Here is a 16,128-nt window from a genome sequence, read left to right as displayed (position 1 = left end):
GTGACAGATACCCGCAGAGTGTACTCCTCTGCAGAGTGTACTCCTCTGCAGGGTGTACTCCTCTGCAGGTACTTTTGCTGGAGGTTTCTTCCTCTAAAGGGAGTCTTTCCTCTCCACTGTCTCCTGGTGCTGCTCCAGTGGGGTTGTTGGGTTTTCCATATAATTCTGTGTACAGTTATATTGTAAGAGAATATCTTTAGATCAGCAGCTGGATGAATTATGGCAAAGAGCCTTTTAGCTGTTCTGCATTCTTGGTGCAGTAACAGCTTACTAAGACACTCCTGTGTTCATAGGGTTTTCAGTCAACATGTCACCCAAGATTGTTATCACAGGACTATAAAAAATCATTTTAGCTGCTTCCTGACTCAGCAGTTTATTACTCCTTCTCTTCAGCCAAAGCAGGAAAAGACAAGAAACATGAAATACGGCCATCTTCTCTGATCAGTTACCAGCTTCAGACAGTTGATGCGACTTAAGTGTCAGATGCTATTTTTATTCTAACTAATATATCTGTGAAAAAAGTACTGCATATAAATGAATACATGTATCTGTATCCTCTACAAATAAACAAACAAAACTGTGTATTTTATTTAAAATAAATATTTTATAAACCTCTGCTGTTCCACACATACAGTAGGTTGATTGAGGCTGGGACAAGACTAAGATTAAATTCTATAGTGGTATTGAGTTATTTCTCCCTCATCTAACAGTATTCTAAAGAAAACCGTCCTAAAAATGTGGGTCAGTCCAGGGGAGACGAATGAGATATTCACGCTGCTTTATATCCCATTTTTAATGCCAGTTCGAGGAGACTTAATCCACAGCACCATACAGTCCAGGAGTGCCTACATTTTTAGTATTACCCTGTCAAAATTCAACTGAGCATAATGTTGTTTTTTTTTTTTTTTTTGCACGACCACAAAGAAACAGATTCCCTGCATCATTATTTGAAGAGAAATAGAGAGTGGGAGCTTAAAGCGAGGCTAAATGTCACTCAAGTCCTATAAGGTCTATCATTTTCCACCAGCTTAGGCTGCTTTAAAGGGAGAATAGTTATTGGTGAAGAAAACAGTACTATCGCTCATCTACCTGGTTCCCAGGTAGATGGAGAAGAACTTCCAGTTTTTTTCAAATCAAGAGAATTTTGTTTGACTCCACACTTTTCATATGAAAATTCATCCCCAAGATATTTTCATGTAACCTAATTCCAGCTACAAAAAGTCTCAACTTAGCTTGCATCATGTTGTTAGAAAGCTTCAGGGCTATCAGCTTCATACTTTACAACTTGTGGCTGGCATGATGACAGCTGTGTATTACTCACACTCTGGCATCATGCATAAAGCATCATACCAGCTCTCTAATGCAGTTCTCTCCATGAAACATTTAGAATGCTGCTTTTCCATTTTTGGGGAAGTAAATTGTTGCCTAATATGTACCATTAACTGCCTCTAAAATATTGAATATTCAGCTTGGAAATGTGTTTTTGTCAATGAAGGACTGAAAATTACAATAATTTAAATGAAGCCAGATGTAGTTTGAGTGTTCGGTAGTTTCTGTCATCTTACTGCTGTTTCCAGTATCTTTATTTATTGTTATGATCTAAGGATGAGTTCAGAAAGACAGAAAAAGAGTAGTAGAGGCTAAAACAGAAGATGGAGAATTGAAGGAGAAGAAATAAGGGAGATAGGAACAACACTGAAAGCATTAGGAACAATCAGAGAAAGGAGAAAGAGGCAGGGATTGGTTGAAAAGCATTTTGCTATGTTTTTGAGTTCTCATGAATGGGTTTATTTGTCAGAATTTCTATGAAATCCAAACCTTTTTTGACAGTATATGTTGTAATTTACCCGATTTTGCAACAATATTCATTCACAGTCCCATAAAAGAAGCATATTTTCACAAGTAAAGGTGAGAAGGAGTGATTGAAAAGAAAGGAGGTAAAGGAATTGTTCAAGGAAACATGGAAGGAAGTAACGAGAAATACAAAATTGCAGCTTTTCTCCAGACAAACAGTTGAATTATTTCTGCTGAGGTGGATTTTTCTGTGTTTGAATGCTCTTCTGTAATCACTTATTTTTAAATCAGATGTCTTCTTTTGATACTTTTTGGTGTCTGTGTGTGTGTTTGTGTTTAGAGAGGGCACGCTGCGTCCCGGTGATCGCCTCCTCAGTGTGGACGGTGTGCCGCTGCACAACGCCAACCACAGCGACGCCCTCAGTGTGTTGGCTCAGTGTGGCCAAGAAGCCCTGTTCCAGATAGAGTATGATGTCACTATTATGGGTGAGAGACCACACACACACACACACACACACACACACACACACACAGAGTAAAGCTTGCGGCAGACATTTCTACACTTTTCTAAAATGCCACAGAAATTGGTTTGTTGTTGTTTGTTGATGTGTTGGCATTTTCTGCTTCAGGCTGAGCTCTGCCTTTTTGGGGCAAAATTTACTCGATTTATTTCTCCCAGAATGCATTGCAAATAACCCTCTGGCCATCACATCTGGTGGTTTATAGATTTAAGGGTTTTTTTTCAACCTCAGCTACTGGGCTACTTAATGGTATAAATGCAGAAATTAAAAGGTAGCCTGCTTTTCCCATACGGTCAGTTCATCGTGCACAGGAGCACAAAGTCTCAGTGAAAAACCAAATGTGTAAAATGAAAATCATTTTTCCACCCATCAGACACAGTAGCGAATGCCTCTGGTCCACTACTAGTGGAAATCGCCAAGTCACCGGGAGCAACACTTGGTATCACTCTGACATCGGCCAGTCATCGCAGCAAGCAGGTCATTGTCATCGACCGGGTGAAGCCTGGCAGCGTGGTGGACAGGTACACACTCAAACTAAGAAAAACACTGCATGTTTGAAGAAGAATACACACTTGTAGAGTGACCTTGATGTGTTGTGATGTGTTTGTGAACAGTGTCCTTAAATTGTCCTGCTAACAAATGTCAAACAGCTACATTAATGAACGTTTTGGTAACTCCATGGCTATGTTATATGGTTTGAAACAGTTGGTAATGTCTTGTACAACATAACCTATAATTGGTGGAACTTGGTTGGCACCTACACAGCCTGAGAAGAACCGCAGACACCATCTCTCTCAGAGAAATACACATACGATCATATATTTGCAAGGATGCGGCAGTGAAAGATGCAAGTGCATTATTAAATGATTGAGAACAATGCATTATTTATTTACCTTTATTTGTGTGAACCACAATAATCAAGGTAATGACTATGTGTTATTTGCTAGATTGAAATAAATGTCTGTGAACAGCATCTCTATGCATTAACTCTCTTGGTTTCACTTTGCCTCTTTCCAATACACAATCCAAACATTAGGGCTGGACTGCAGATGTGCAGTGGTTGCAGATTTAAACACAGAAAATCCAACGCATGCATAGCCACACAGATTCAAAGGAGGCAGCAGGCAGGATATTGCCCCGAGCCTCAGTCTGGCTCTAAAATATACATGAAGCACTTGAACTTTGTGTCAAGCCTGAAACGAGCACTAAAATAACCTCACCCAACTAGACAGGTTGACTGTGGAGGTCAACGTTCTGTCACTTTTCATTCCCGCATGCTTGCAAATTCATTTTTAAAATTTGGACCACAGTATAAAGAGCCTAGACATCAGGCTGACCAATGCTGCAGCAGGCTGTGCTGAGCTAATCAGGCTTGCATACGCTTCCTCTTTGTTCCTCAAGAGACCAAAAACAAGACCAGAAATGTTTAAATAGCCGTTACAGTGTCTGTTATTGTAATTACCAGATGTGGAGCATTGCATGCAGGGGATCACCTGCTGTCCATAGACGGGACGTCAACGGAACACTGTACAGTCCTGGAGGCGACACAGTTATTAGCGAGCACAACAGAACTGGTCAAATTAGAAATCCTCCCCTCGCACCAAACACGGCTAACGGGGAAACAACATGATACAGGTGTGTATGAACATTTTTTAAAATATGTATTTGTGTGGAGGTTTTACCTCGATTTAGGTGAAGCATGAAAACAAATGAAGCAAAAAACATTTTTCAGCCTTTTTCCTTGAATATTAGAATTTATTGAACCTCTCACATGGAAATTAATGCCATGTCTTGGTCACTTAGTCATTATACGGTTTGCCTGATATCTTGATGGTGGCTTGGTCTCATGTTTCCATTCATTGTACTGTAGTACAGGTTAGTGTTGGTAGTACTTCTTTCTTCATCATGAACCCTGATTGTGAACAGATAACTCAACAGATTTAACATCTCAGTATTTGTTCAAGTTGAGCTGGTGTTTAAGTAAAATGTTAAATCTGTTGAGTTATCTGTCTACAAATAAATAAATAAAATAAATAAAGTATTTTTACTTTAACACCTTGTGCTGTCCTTCATGACTAAAGTGATTTCAAGTGATGCAACTAAAAGGGTCACTGTAGTAGCATTTTTTTTTTTTTAAGTTTAAGGGAGAGATGGTGAAGGTAGATTTATTCAGATGCTGCTCTGATACACTGCCTGTTTCTTCATTTCTTTGTGGGTGCATGTCTGTTCTGTATGTGACTGAGACTTGAAGTTAATGAATATAATAAGCTTTGGATGAGATTGTAGCTTCCGGCTGTCAGTCTCGTTTTCACAGCTAACTCTAAGACTGTGTGTGTGTGTGTGTGTGTGTGTGTGTGTGTGTGTGTGTGTGTGTGGTGTGTGGGGAAATACATCTTCACAGCGGTGTCTGAAGCCACCAAATCCTTAATTCTTTTTCCTTTTTCCCTTTTTCTGATTTAATTTCTGTCCACAGCTAGTTTCCACTGACCTGCTTAAGTCAAACACACATATACAGTGAAGTGCAGTGAAATTTTTTGAAACCTTTGTTTCAATGTGGCTTCATTCCCCCCCGCATATGTTTATTTTTATCAGGCCCTGCAGTCTAAGTACTTTATTAAGAGACACAAATGTCTGCATTTATTACTACTGTTCTACTGGAAACACTGGATATCATCAGAGTTACTCCACAAAACTGAAATGGGTGACCGCTGTTTTCAGTTTCAACCCAAAAGTCGATGCTGTGTTTTTAATAAGTTATAATGTTAACGATCTTTCCCTAAACCGAGCCAAGTCATTTCAGTTCCTGTACACTGTTTATACATGGTTACAAAAGCATAGTAATATAATATATGTGTTTCAACGTGTTGCCATTTTGCCTAAATAGGGCGGATTAAAAAAGAAGAAAAAAAAAACAAGATATCGTTTGGATTTAGCCTCAATTAAGTCGCTTCATGCACATTTAGCAGATTAGTGTGAAAAAAATCCCTCTCATCCTGGTGTCTTTCTACCTGCCGTCCTCTCTCGCAGAACACAGACTGAGGTATATTTTGGCTGCGATGGCGTATTTGTGCTTAATTAGCTCAAGGAGTGATTCTTCACCTGAAGCTAAGCAACAGGATATCATCTGTGGGAGAATTAGTGCCAGTGGATTTAAAGAGGGAATGCTGCTTCCAGTGGCTGTTTTATTATTCCAGGTTAATGACTGAAGCTGAGGGGTTTAAGAAAGACAAGTGTACAGACACATTAATACAAGGACACATGTACGTTCGTAGAAAAAAAAGGAATGTATGCAGCGTGGCACAGGTTCACACCTCTGTGGAGCGTGTGCTAAAGCTGCCTGTAACAGTAACCTCAGCCAAACACATGCATAAATTTAATTCATTTATTAATAAACCTTTAATCTCGTCAGTGGGAGGATGTGTTAGGATGAAGGCTGGAAATTACAGACTAAATAGACTAGAACCTCTGTTGTAGCTTTTTATAGAGTTTGTTTGGGGTGAGAGTTTCAGCTCAGCATCAAAAGTACAGGAAGAGAAAAACGTCAAAAGAGCTGTGATGAGAGTAAATTTAAAAAAGGGGAGTATGAGGAAAATAAGAATTGCAGAGAATTTAAAGCAGGATGGTATTTAATTAAAGTCACCACAGCCCTTTTGCAGCTGTCAGAAGCTGCTTCCTCTCGATCATTTTGCTCCCCTCACTCCTTGTGATTTCTCCTTTCCTCTACTAATCTCCTCTACCTCCTCTCTCCACTCTATTTTGTATGGACCACCACATGTCTCTCCTTTCTCATCGTGTCTCCCTTCATTTTCTTTCATTTTCTTCTTCCCCTTTCTTCTCTCCTACACATCAAGCTACTGTATCTTTTATTTTAAAGTGGCAGAAAATAAACCTGTGAAACTGATGTTAAACAAAGTCGCTGAAGTTACACATGAACCCTACACACACTCGAAAGGTCACCATCTCATTTTGTATCTCCTTCATTTGTTTGAGCAGGGCAGAATTCATTCTTTCCGTCTTTTAATCACGATTGTGTGACTGTGTGTATTTGTGTGTTAGGAAATGAACGCAGATCATTAGGATACTGATGGCCTTGCAGCAAACCTTGCAGCCAGCTTGCCGCTGCTTTATTAATAGACCCTCTGATTAAAGGCTGTGAAATGTGCTGGGTGTGTGTATAACTTTGTGTGTGTTCCTGTGTGTGTGTGTGTGTTACTGCGGCATTGTGCATTACTGCAGTGTTGCTGAGACAAAAGTATGGTTGAAAGCAGATTATATTTTTTTATGTCATACGTGACTATGCGTAACGTCTCATTTTCCATTTCCTGTCTGTGTGCATCTGTTTATTTGACTGCAGCCACTTCCTGTCTTCTCTGGATGCACTGACTTTCATTTTCTCAGGGAGGATAAGATGAGAAAATGGTGCCACACTTCTCAAATCTTACAGCGAGGCTGCCCGACACTTCTGCTCTTCACATGCCCTGTGAACAGAGTAGTTTAGATAAGACGACTCACATGTCCAGGAAAGAACAGCTCTGCTGGATGGATGTGGCAGTACAGGGCAGCTTAGGATCAACTTCAGAGTTCAGATAGGTTTGTATAGTGAGGGATTACACATTCTGCAGTAGAGGTTGTCAGACTTTAGCTTTGATTGTATGCTGATGGTCTCAGTGGGGGTTTCGCCAGAAGAGGTTCTCTACAAAATGGGAAGAAATGTTGAAGCACAGCCCACCAGCATTTCTGTTTTATCATCTCAATCATTATATTAAGAAATAATGACTCATTGCATTTGTAGCCACTGTGTGATAGCTCTGGCTAACTGACAGTCGAATGTCATGGCATATGCTAATGAAGAGCAGTCTCCTATATAATATGTGTTTATAAGTCTGAATGACTCATAGGGCTTCTTATATTTGTACTCAAACTTAGTCGTCATCAGTATTTGTAACCATTTTTGAAAATTAGTATAAGAGGTAAACTAACCTTCAAGAAACTATTCTTATTCTTATCATACTTAATGGCATTTAAATCTAAATCAATGCTGAAATAAAAACACTGGTTAAACACATGAGTAACAGGCAGCAGAGCAAAAACGACAACAACGCATTCTGCATTATCACTTTCATACAGCACATCTTAAGACCTATGCTGTGCAAGACCTTCCTGAGATCTGTGGGCTGACAAACTGTGATCTGCATAGGGACATAATTAATTCATAAAGAAATGTAGGAGTCAGTACATGAGCTCATTCATAAACATGAAATATCCCGAGCGGATAAAACAGAAGGACATAACACTTTAAATACGTTGGAATTTATTAGAAAAAAAGCTGCTAACATGGCTCCCAGGGTTATGTGTGATAGCATGCTGCTGTATAGTGACTATATTCAAAGGATTTTCTGATAAGTTATAATAAAGAGGCTCCATATACAGTTGTTGCAGTTTTATTTAGATCCTGTGAGAATTACAGCCTGAACTGGCTTTATTTTGATGTTTTGATGATTTTATGAGCAACAGCCTTTTTAAAGGGGGTAAGAAGCCTTCGAGTAGAGAACAGCTACATGATTCTCTGAGGATTTTGAATTGGTTTGATGAAATACATTGATCTAGTGGCCTTGCAAGTAACAAAACCTTATCTGTGTATGTTTCAGTGAAGGTTCAGAAGTCAGACCACCCGCACTCCTGGGACTCCTGTGTGAACTACTGTCATCCTCCAAACTCGACCCTCAGCAACACAAGCTCCACCCTCAACAAGTCATGGACTGCCTCAAATAATAATACCATTAACAGCCTTGACTACTGCAAGTGTAAGTGCACAAATACACTGATGACACAAACACCTCTCTCTCTTCCTTATTCACCTGTTTGCTCATCCCAGTTCTTTCTGGTACTCCTCACTTTTTTTTCTTGGGTCTTCTCGACGTCACTGATAATATGATCAGATCCATTTTCATCCTACTTGGTGAAACAAAGGACCTGTGGTGAATCATACATACCTTGATTGTTTGTTTTTCTCATTTTAGCTCAGTTGTCCCCAACAGGCATTGTTTCTCTCTCTTCTTGGCTTTTGAGATTCATTCTTTCACCCCTGTCTTCCTGTCCATGCCTTGCAGTAAAGGAGCAATAGACTTTTTGTTTCCTTTCCGATCTCTTTTTCTCTTTTTTTGCAGCTCTGGTGTCTGCCAGTTTCTCTCCCGGTTCTACAACCACATCGGGTCCCAGTAGCCAGAGCTCCAGCACCCTGCCCAGGCCTACAGTTCCCATGAGTCCACGCAACTCGCTGCTCAAACGACGACAAAGAAAGAAAGAGCACAAGAGCTCGTGTAAGCCCCACCTGTCTGTCTGTACAATAACAGGATTTCTCATGTAAACTCAGGTAAACATCTATCTAATGTGTCTGTATATTTTTTTTAGTGTCTCTGGCATCTAGTTCAGTGGGTCCAGGTGGTCAGGTGGTTCACGTAGAAACCAGTGAGGTCGTCTTAACAGGTGACCCATTGAACGGCTTTGGTGTCCAGCTGCAGGGGGGAATATTTGCCACTGAAACATTGTCTGCGCCCCCACTAATCCGATTCATAGAGCCTGACAGTTCTGCAGAGAGGTGAGCATACACACGGTGACTCAGCCGCATAAACACATTAGTTGCATGAAACACTCTGTGAATGACATGTTTATAGTTTACCTACGTATGCTCTGTAACGTTAAGCATTAATAGCATATTGTCAGACAATCCCATTGTAGGCATAATGTGAAGTGGAACTCAGCAGAAGTCAAAATTCTCTATGTGCACAACTGCAGTACATAAAGTCTATTGAAGTCTATTGGTTTCACTGAAGAGAAAATATATGATGTGTTTTGTAGTGTTTGGTAAAATGACATTAATGTGGGATGTTCTTATGGATGCATGATTATACAAGTTGTTTCAGGAAGGGAACCTTTTCTGTGGCTTATTTTATTTTTAGAGGACAATCGACTATTAGTGCCTTTTTGGTGCGGTAACTGTTAAACAGGGGTGAAAGGTTTGTTCATTTACACTGATCCTTTCATTTTGGCAGCACAACTAACAGTTCAACAGTAAATGGCCTGAGCTACGTAAATGTTACAGGTTTTTATAGTATTAAAAATAAAATATCATTAGCACATAGTTTAAAACAAAACTGGTTTATTATAAATGCACATCTGGAAAATAATTTGACAAGATGATTAACATCAAATATCTCATAACAATTCCACTGTTATGTGGTTTAAATCCAATATGAACTATTTTGTGATGTGCATGTTAACTTTGTACTGTTACATTAAAAAGAACAGCAACAGTGTGTTTGTATTTGTGTTTTAAACAAGCTGTTTTTCCACAGCTTTGCTGTTGGCTCTGTGTGTGTGGACATTTGGCCACTTCAGAGCTGCATTAACAGCTTTTCTTAGCTTCCCTGTGTGTTTTGTGAAAGTGTTTGTGTGTGAACTGATGCTGGTGGCATATGAACAGCTCGGTATTCTTCATGTGTGGGTGTATCAATATTTTTTAATCCTTTATGCACAAGTGTAGGTAGGGTTCTTCTAATACTGATTAGCAAGTGTGTGTGTGTGTGTGTGTGTGTGTGTGTGTGTGTGTGTGTGTGTGTGTGTGTGCACAAATGTCCTTGTCATATTTTGTTGCACTTTGATTTTTGCATGTGTTCACAGTCGCACGTCAGTTTCTCTGGAAGACTTCTCACTTGTGTCTTGTGTGTGTCTGTGTGTCATCGGATTTCTGGTCCTGTTGTGTTAACAACTTCTCTAAGTGCTGGGTGTGTTTCTGCACCCCGAGGCCACACTCTCTTCCCATTAGCGCCCACGCTAACACCAATTAGCTAGCTTCCCCTCACCCACGCAGCAGGAATCGATAAGTACCTTCCTTTCCGCTTGACAGGGTGCATCCAAACAAACCCCTTCACATCACCCTGTATTACACTTTACCACAACACGCGGTTTGGGGACCAGTGTTTGAAACCATGGGTATGTTGCACTGGGGACTAGTGGCACATTACACTAATGCAGAACACATAAAATATAACTCATGATAACCTGTTAATTAATAACATGCCATCTGTATTTAAGAATATTGTCTCTCATGATTTGAAATAAATTTAAAATTAAAGTTAATCAAGATTTTTTTAGATTGTTTCTGGTACTTTAGTCCATTAAATATGAGCAAAAACATGTAAACTCCATTATGCTGTGGGATTAACTGGTTTAATTTGGCCCATCTGATCCACAATACACTCAACTGTTAACTGCCAGTGTAGTTTTTTCACTCACACTGTGAAGTGTATAATTAAACATGCTGGTCACGTGATGATTTTTAATGAAGGCTGCCATGTAACAGCCTGAAATACAGTATAACCGTTGTACTAGACGGGTAAGTAAGAATAAATTGTGTAATTAGCAGAAGTGAACAGCAGCTATGTACTGTATTTAATTACAGCACCTAATTACTTTATCACTTTTAATGCCAAATTTACTGGACATTAGTAATTATTAACCAGCTGTGGGTAACACTTTGCAAAGGGAAGTACAATGTGTCTCACAGTAATGCACAGGCAAAATGCCAGATTTTTAGAGGAGATGGGTGACTAAACAAGGACAGCTGCGTTTGCCATACAACCATTTGTGATCACTGAGGGGTGCCCCATCTGAGAGAATTGTGCAAGAGTTGGCACAAAGAAAGACCAGTGCACTTTAACCCACACAGCCACATCTCCATCATGGCTTAGCGTTGTGCAACAGATCTGAACATCTCTGCACCACCAAGGTGTAGTAAAATACACCAAGGAACAAAGTAGTGCATTGTACAACACTCTAATTAAAGCAGGGTTATGGAAACTATGTACTTGCAAATGAAAAATTGCAAAGGATAAGCGGAAAGGGGTAGGGAGACTGATAATAGGAGGATAAACACTGACATTGCATTTATTCAAACTAAAAATGTATGAAAGTGTTCAATAGCCACTAGACAAAAAATAGTAAATGGAGGGGCAGTGAGACAGGGCTATCTAATCCCCAGTAGATCATATTAATGAAGATGTGTGATGGTGTATTAATGCAGGTCACCTACTCGTGGTTTAATGGGTGATAAATCACTTGGCGTGTTTCACATTCAGACAAGTTCATGTCCTTACTGCCCTGCAAATCCAAAGGGCAGTGACTGCATAAAGGTGAGGCCACGTTAAAGAGAAACAAATCCCTACAGCTTCATTTTCCCTCATCCACAGATACGGGGAGAAAAGTAGCATTTAGTGATTTGGTTCTTACTTGAGTTGTTATGTTCTACAGTGTATGACATGATTTGTGAAACATACGATAACATGTTGCTGCCTTTTGTAAGAGAGAGTGCTGTTGGAATCACATTATCTACCTTCTCTATTCATTCATTATAGAAGTGAACACACCCAGCATTGCTGTAGTGCTCTCATAGCAAGGTACAGAATTTTTAAAATTAAATACCAGAAGTCAAAGCTACAACTCAACTTAACCTTTTTCTAAATGTTTTATTAGCTTTTGATTGACTCTAAGGTCATATGAGGCAGGCTGTCTTCCTAGTTTGGATAAGCAGAGGTTTATATCATCCAGTCTGGCCGATATCCCAGAATGCTATAGTCTTCTTGCCAAGGTAAGAATTATGGTGTCTACGTTCAAGTGATGGAAATAAAAGGTCAGAGTTGAAATTGTGAGTGCAGCAGTGAGACATGAAATCAGAGGGATGCAGAATAGCAAAAATAGCACCGCCACAATTTCCAGGACCTTCATTTTTTTACATTAGAAAGCATTAGAGAGCAATGACCTCTCATCAGTGGCAAGTGAATGTCGATGTGCATGTAATGTGGTAGCAGTAAGCGGCAGCACCTGCTGGAGATCTGAAAACACCTGTGTTAATGAGGCATGATTAAAAAGCAGACTTTGGATTGTTCTCATCTTGCAGCTTGGTCTTTTGTTGCTGTCTTGCACATCATTTGTAAATTTTAGATGCTGTGTGCAGAATTTGAAGCTTTTTTGTTTTGCTGCAGGTCACGTTTTGATTTGACTTGGAGCATGTGTAGCTAATAATTAGCACTGTTCACCATATGATGTATTCTGCTAGTAACTTGTTAAATGTTTGTTTTCAGTGGAGAATCTTAATTAAACCGTCAAGGGAAGTTGCATTTAATGTTAATGAGGACCTCGCATTATTAACGTTTGTGGCATCTTTGTAGCTTTGGAAAGAAGAGCTCATTTAACAGTAATGTTAATTGTGTGTCTGGTGACTCTTGAATTGGTTTCACAAGTTAATAAATAGCTGAGATCTTTCAATTCATTGAATTCAAGAGACAAAATAACTCCTTCATAACATACCTCGTTTTTCCCAGAGAGGTTATTTTTCATGATTCAAAACGTGAATAGTCAGCACAAAATCTGCTTTACTTTCAGTCCAGCGCCAATTTACTTTCTGTAGATAGGAACTAAGTGTCTAAATGGTGGATGGCTCGGAAACATTATCCAAAGAGCAGAAATGAAAGCTAGAAAAGATAAAAATAACACAGTACTGCTTTGTAACACAGCAGGAAATCTGAGGCTCTCATATTTGGAAGAGGAATTAAAACAGAAGTCAGCCCAGGTAGGGGCTCCTGACAACTACACCTAATGTTAAGCTCTTGTTTCCCTCTAAGGGGAATTTAGACTCTGGGCAGGAAGTAACTGCACAAACACATTTTATTTTAGACATACAAATGTAGGTCAGTGACATGTTTTTTTGGAGGCCTTTGTCTCCCCCTTCTTTACAGAGCCTTTGAGTCATTCAGTATGAAATAAATAGTGAACCTCATAGACCCGTTCTATTCATGGTATTAAGACGCAGACTCTTGAGCTGATTACAGGTGTAAACATCCACCAAGCTGCATAGCTAAATATATAACTTTTGATCTTAAAGTGGAAGGGATGCAGAGATCGTCAAATCTGGACATAGCTTGTCTGCTGGACACCTTGGAGACACACGTGTACAGGTGTAAACTGCCATGTGTCTCACCTGTCCATTTCTGATCTGATCACAGAAGATGCATCTTAATATCAGGTGTAAACAGGGTCTAAGTGTCCCACATTAAACCTTTCCACAATGGCGTCTTAAACCCCAACACTACCAGTTTTAACTAAACATACTGTAGGAATAACACTCCCACTGGGAATGCCTGGAGTGTTTTTAGAAGGCATTGAAAAGATTTGGAAAAAATAATTCTAATAAAACCTTACCAGAACTTTAAGGTTCGGTTCAAAACTTCAAATTATGATTCATATCCATGTTCTGTTATATCAATTAACAATCTTCTGACATCAACATGTCTCTTGTTGTAGGTGTGGCCTGCTGCAGGTTGGAGACCGCCTCCTGTCAATCAACGGAATCCCCACAGAAGACGGAACACTGGAAGAAGCCAATCAGCTTCTTCGAGATGCGGCGTTGACCAATAAGGTCACACTGGAGATAGAGTTCGACGTAGCAGGTCTGTAAAGTTGAGATGTCATAAGATATCATGATGTAGATTTCTACTACAAGTCACCGACTTTTAATCTGTTCTGATAATGATAGTGTGATAGAGTTGTTCTACCTCAGCAAAGTGCCAATTATGTCTGGTAACTGTGCCGGTGATGTGCCAATTCTTCGCTTGTCTATGCGCTTTTAAAACATTCTCATATAATCAGAGAAAGCCGAGCACCTGTTAAGCATGTTCTTTATTACCACGCATTTAGGAGTTCTGACGGAGAATACACAAATAGACACATTAGCACACAGAGGATGAACTGGTCAAGCTCGGCTGCTAAGAGCTTTTGAGTCCATGCTGGCAGAGGAGGACAGATTAATTACAGCTCTTGTGCAGGGCATGGTCACACCACATGCTTTTAACCCCAAAAAATAGTCTCTGGGTACAGAGCAGTATATCATTATCTTTACTTCAGATTTCTGTGTAGAAGAAACTTACAAACAAATGATAATGTAATTATTACAAGTTTTGAAAGATAAAGTTGACAGGGGATTATGTTTGTTCAGAAGCTAATAGAGTGGTTAACGTTTCATTAATTTAATGGCTGGGATCTGTGGGGAGGAGCAGTCTGCTGGTTTTCATCAAGAGTGAGAAAACTGACTTCACTCAAGTGGACTTAAAGATTTTAGAAATATCTTCCTCAAGGATCTGTCTCTGTACAGTAAATCATATGCACCAAAAATCAAGCTTTGAGGTAGTTTTATGTCTCATCGACTCAAGGTGCATAGAACCAACAACACACAAATGAAGCACCTGTACTCTGTCTGAATAAAATAAATAAACAGGTTCTATCGATTTGCAAACTATACACTCCAATATTTAGACTACATTCTGTACAGTTATATAGATACATTATAATATATCATGTAAACAGAAGGAAATTGGATTCCAGACCTTTTGAAAGTGTAATATTTACAACACCTGATGTCTTTAAGTTGTACCTATGACTGAAGTTCTGTCAAATACAGCAGTGTTCATGAAATTCAATCATCTAGACATCAGAAGGCCCAAAATGATCCAAGCCAGCTTCTTGACATTGCTGGCGTTCAGATTGGCAGATTGGTTGTTCCTCTCTTGGTTCTGCAGGAAATTGATGAACCTGTTGATCATTTCTTCCGTGTGAGTGAATGAGAGGAGTGTGAAATGAGGCTGGTCCAAATTACTGGTTAAAGACTCTTAAGTGGTTTCTCTGCTCACAACTTGCACTCATCATGTTTATGTGTGAATGTAGAATTGTTTTACTGGTGGAATTAGTATTATGACTCATGCAGGCAAACAGTGAGGATTTGAAGTCACAGTTTGCCCCAGAGAAGAGCAATTCAGAGGAGATAAGAGCAAGAGCTAAATGCCTTGTAATTACAAATGTTAAGCGGGATGAGAAGAATTATTTCCTTGTTTATATTAATGGCTTTTCTGCATTTTTTTAAAGACGGTCTGTGTGTGTGTGTGTGTGTGTGTGCTTCTGTTACAGAGTCAGTGGTGCCTAGCAGCGGTACTTTCCATGTCAAGCTGCCGAAGAAAAGAGGAGTGGAATTAGGGCTCACCATCAGTGGTAGAAACACATCCACACTACACGTTACTCATATGATCTATATTTTGTTTTTTAAGGTGAGCCTGCAGGGCTCAGCTATTAACATTAGCATTGTTTATAAAACTGGAAAGATCCCAGGCCGCATGCTCGCACTGCTTCTTATTGTGTTAACACTACTCTCAGGCTGTGGTTGTTTTATACTGGAGGGCCAAAAGTAAGTGGACAACTCATCTGTTCTGCTAAGATGGATCTTAATGCCAACCATTGTACGTGCATTTCCAGACAACAATGCAGCATACTTCCAACCTCAAAGCAGCCGTTTGGAGAAACCACTTTGCTGTTGTCAGATTGCTATGTACACAAAGTCAGGCCCCTAAAGATTTTCCCAGTGGAACAGTCAGTCCTGCCAAGTCATTAATAGCACACTTTACTGTAAAGCCTCAGCGCTTCTGTCCACACAGTTATAAACACGGTCTGACTGCAGCAGGAATAACCTACATTTGGTGTAGGTACGTTTTGTTTGTAGTTATGTGGCAGGTATTCGGGCACTCTGTTCTATGTTACACTGCATTATCTACATAGCATGAACTCTGTGACCGAACAGCTGGACATGGCACATTTACGCACATCTGGACAAACACGATTTATCAATAAGTCTTCCGAAGACTGAGACGAGTTTTACAGACTACAAATTCTCAACTGAATACAAAGTGTGGGTAAGATCATTTAAAAGTGTGTT

At 39.7% G+C, this 16,128-nt stretch overlaps 1 protein-coding gene across 2 annotated transcripts in view; it reads left to right on the top strand.

Annotated features, from left to right (window-relative positions):
* The window catches only part of grip2b (glutamate receptor interacting protein 2b), a 51,639-nt gene that overhangs the window by 20,086 nt on the left and 15,425 nt on the right, over window positions 1–16,128 (top strand). For both annotated transcript variants that reach the window (XR_003298074.1, XM_026349305.1), the window contains exons 7-14: window positions 2,135–2,280; window positions 2,689–2,836; window positions 3,781–3,950; window positions 7,964–8,119; window positions 8,483–8,635; window positions 8,727–8,913; window positions 13,674–13,819; window positions 15,330–15,410. Coding sequence is in view for 1 of the 2 variants with exons in the window: in XM_026349305.1 (XP_026205090.1) it covers window positions 2,135–2,280; window positions 2,689–2,836; window positions 3,781–3,950; window positions 7,964–8,119; window positions 8,483–8,635; window positions 8,727–8,913; window positions 13,674–13,819; window positions 15,330–15,410 (1,187 nt within the window). In the remaining variant the exon portion in view is untranslated. The remainder of the gene's footprint in view (window positions 1–2,134; window positions 2,281–2,688; window positions 2,837–3,780; window positions 3,951–7,963; window positions 8,120–8,482; window positions 8,636–8,726; window positions 8,914–13,673; window positions 13,820–15,329; window positions 15,411–16,128) is intronic.

The sequence above is a fragment of the Anabas testudineus genome, chromosome 5 (assembly GCF_900324465.2).
Source record: "Anabas testudineus chromosome 5, fAnaTes1.2, whole genome shotgun sequence".
Lineage (NCBI taxonomy): Eukaryota > Metazoa > Chordata > Actinopteri > Anabantiformes > Anabantidae > Anabas > Anabas testudineus.
The sequence above is the reverse complement of the archived record's forward strand: the minus strand, read 5'-3'. Positions and strand labels throughout refer to the sequence as shown.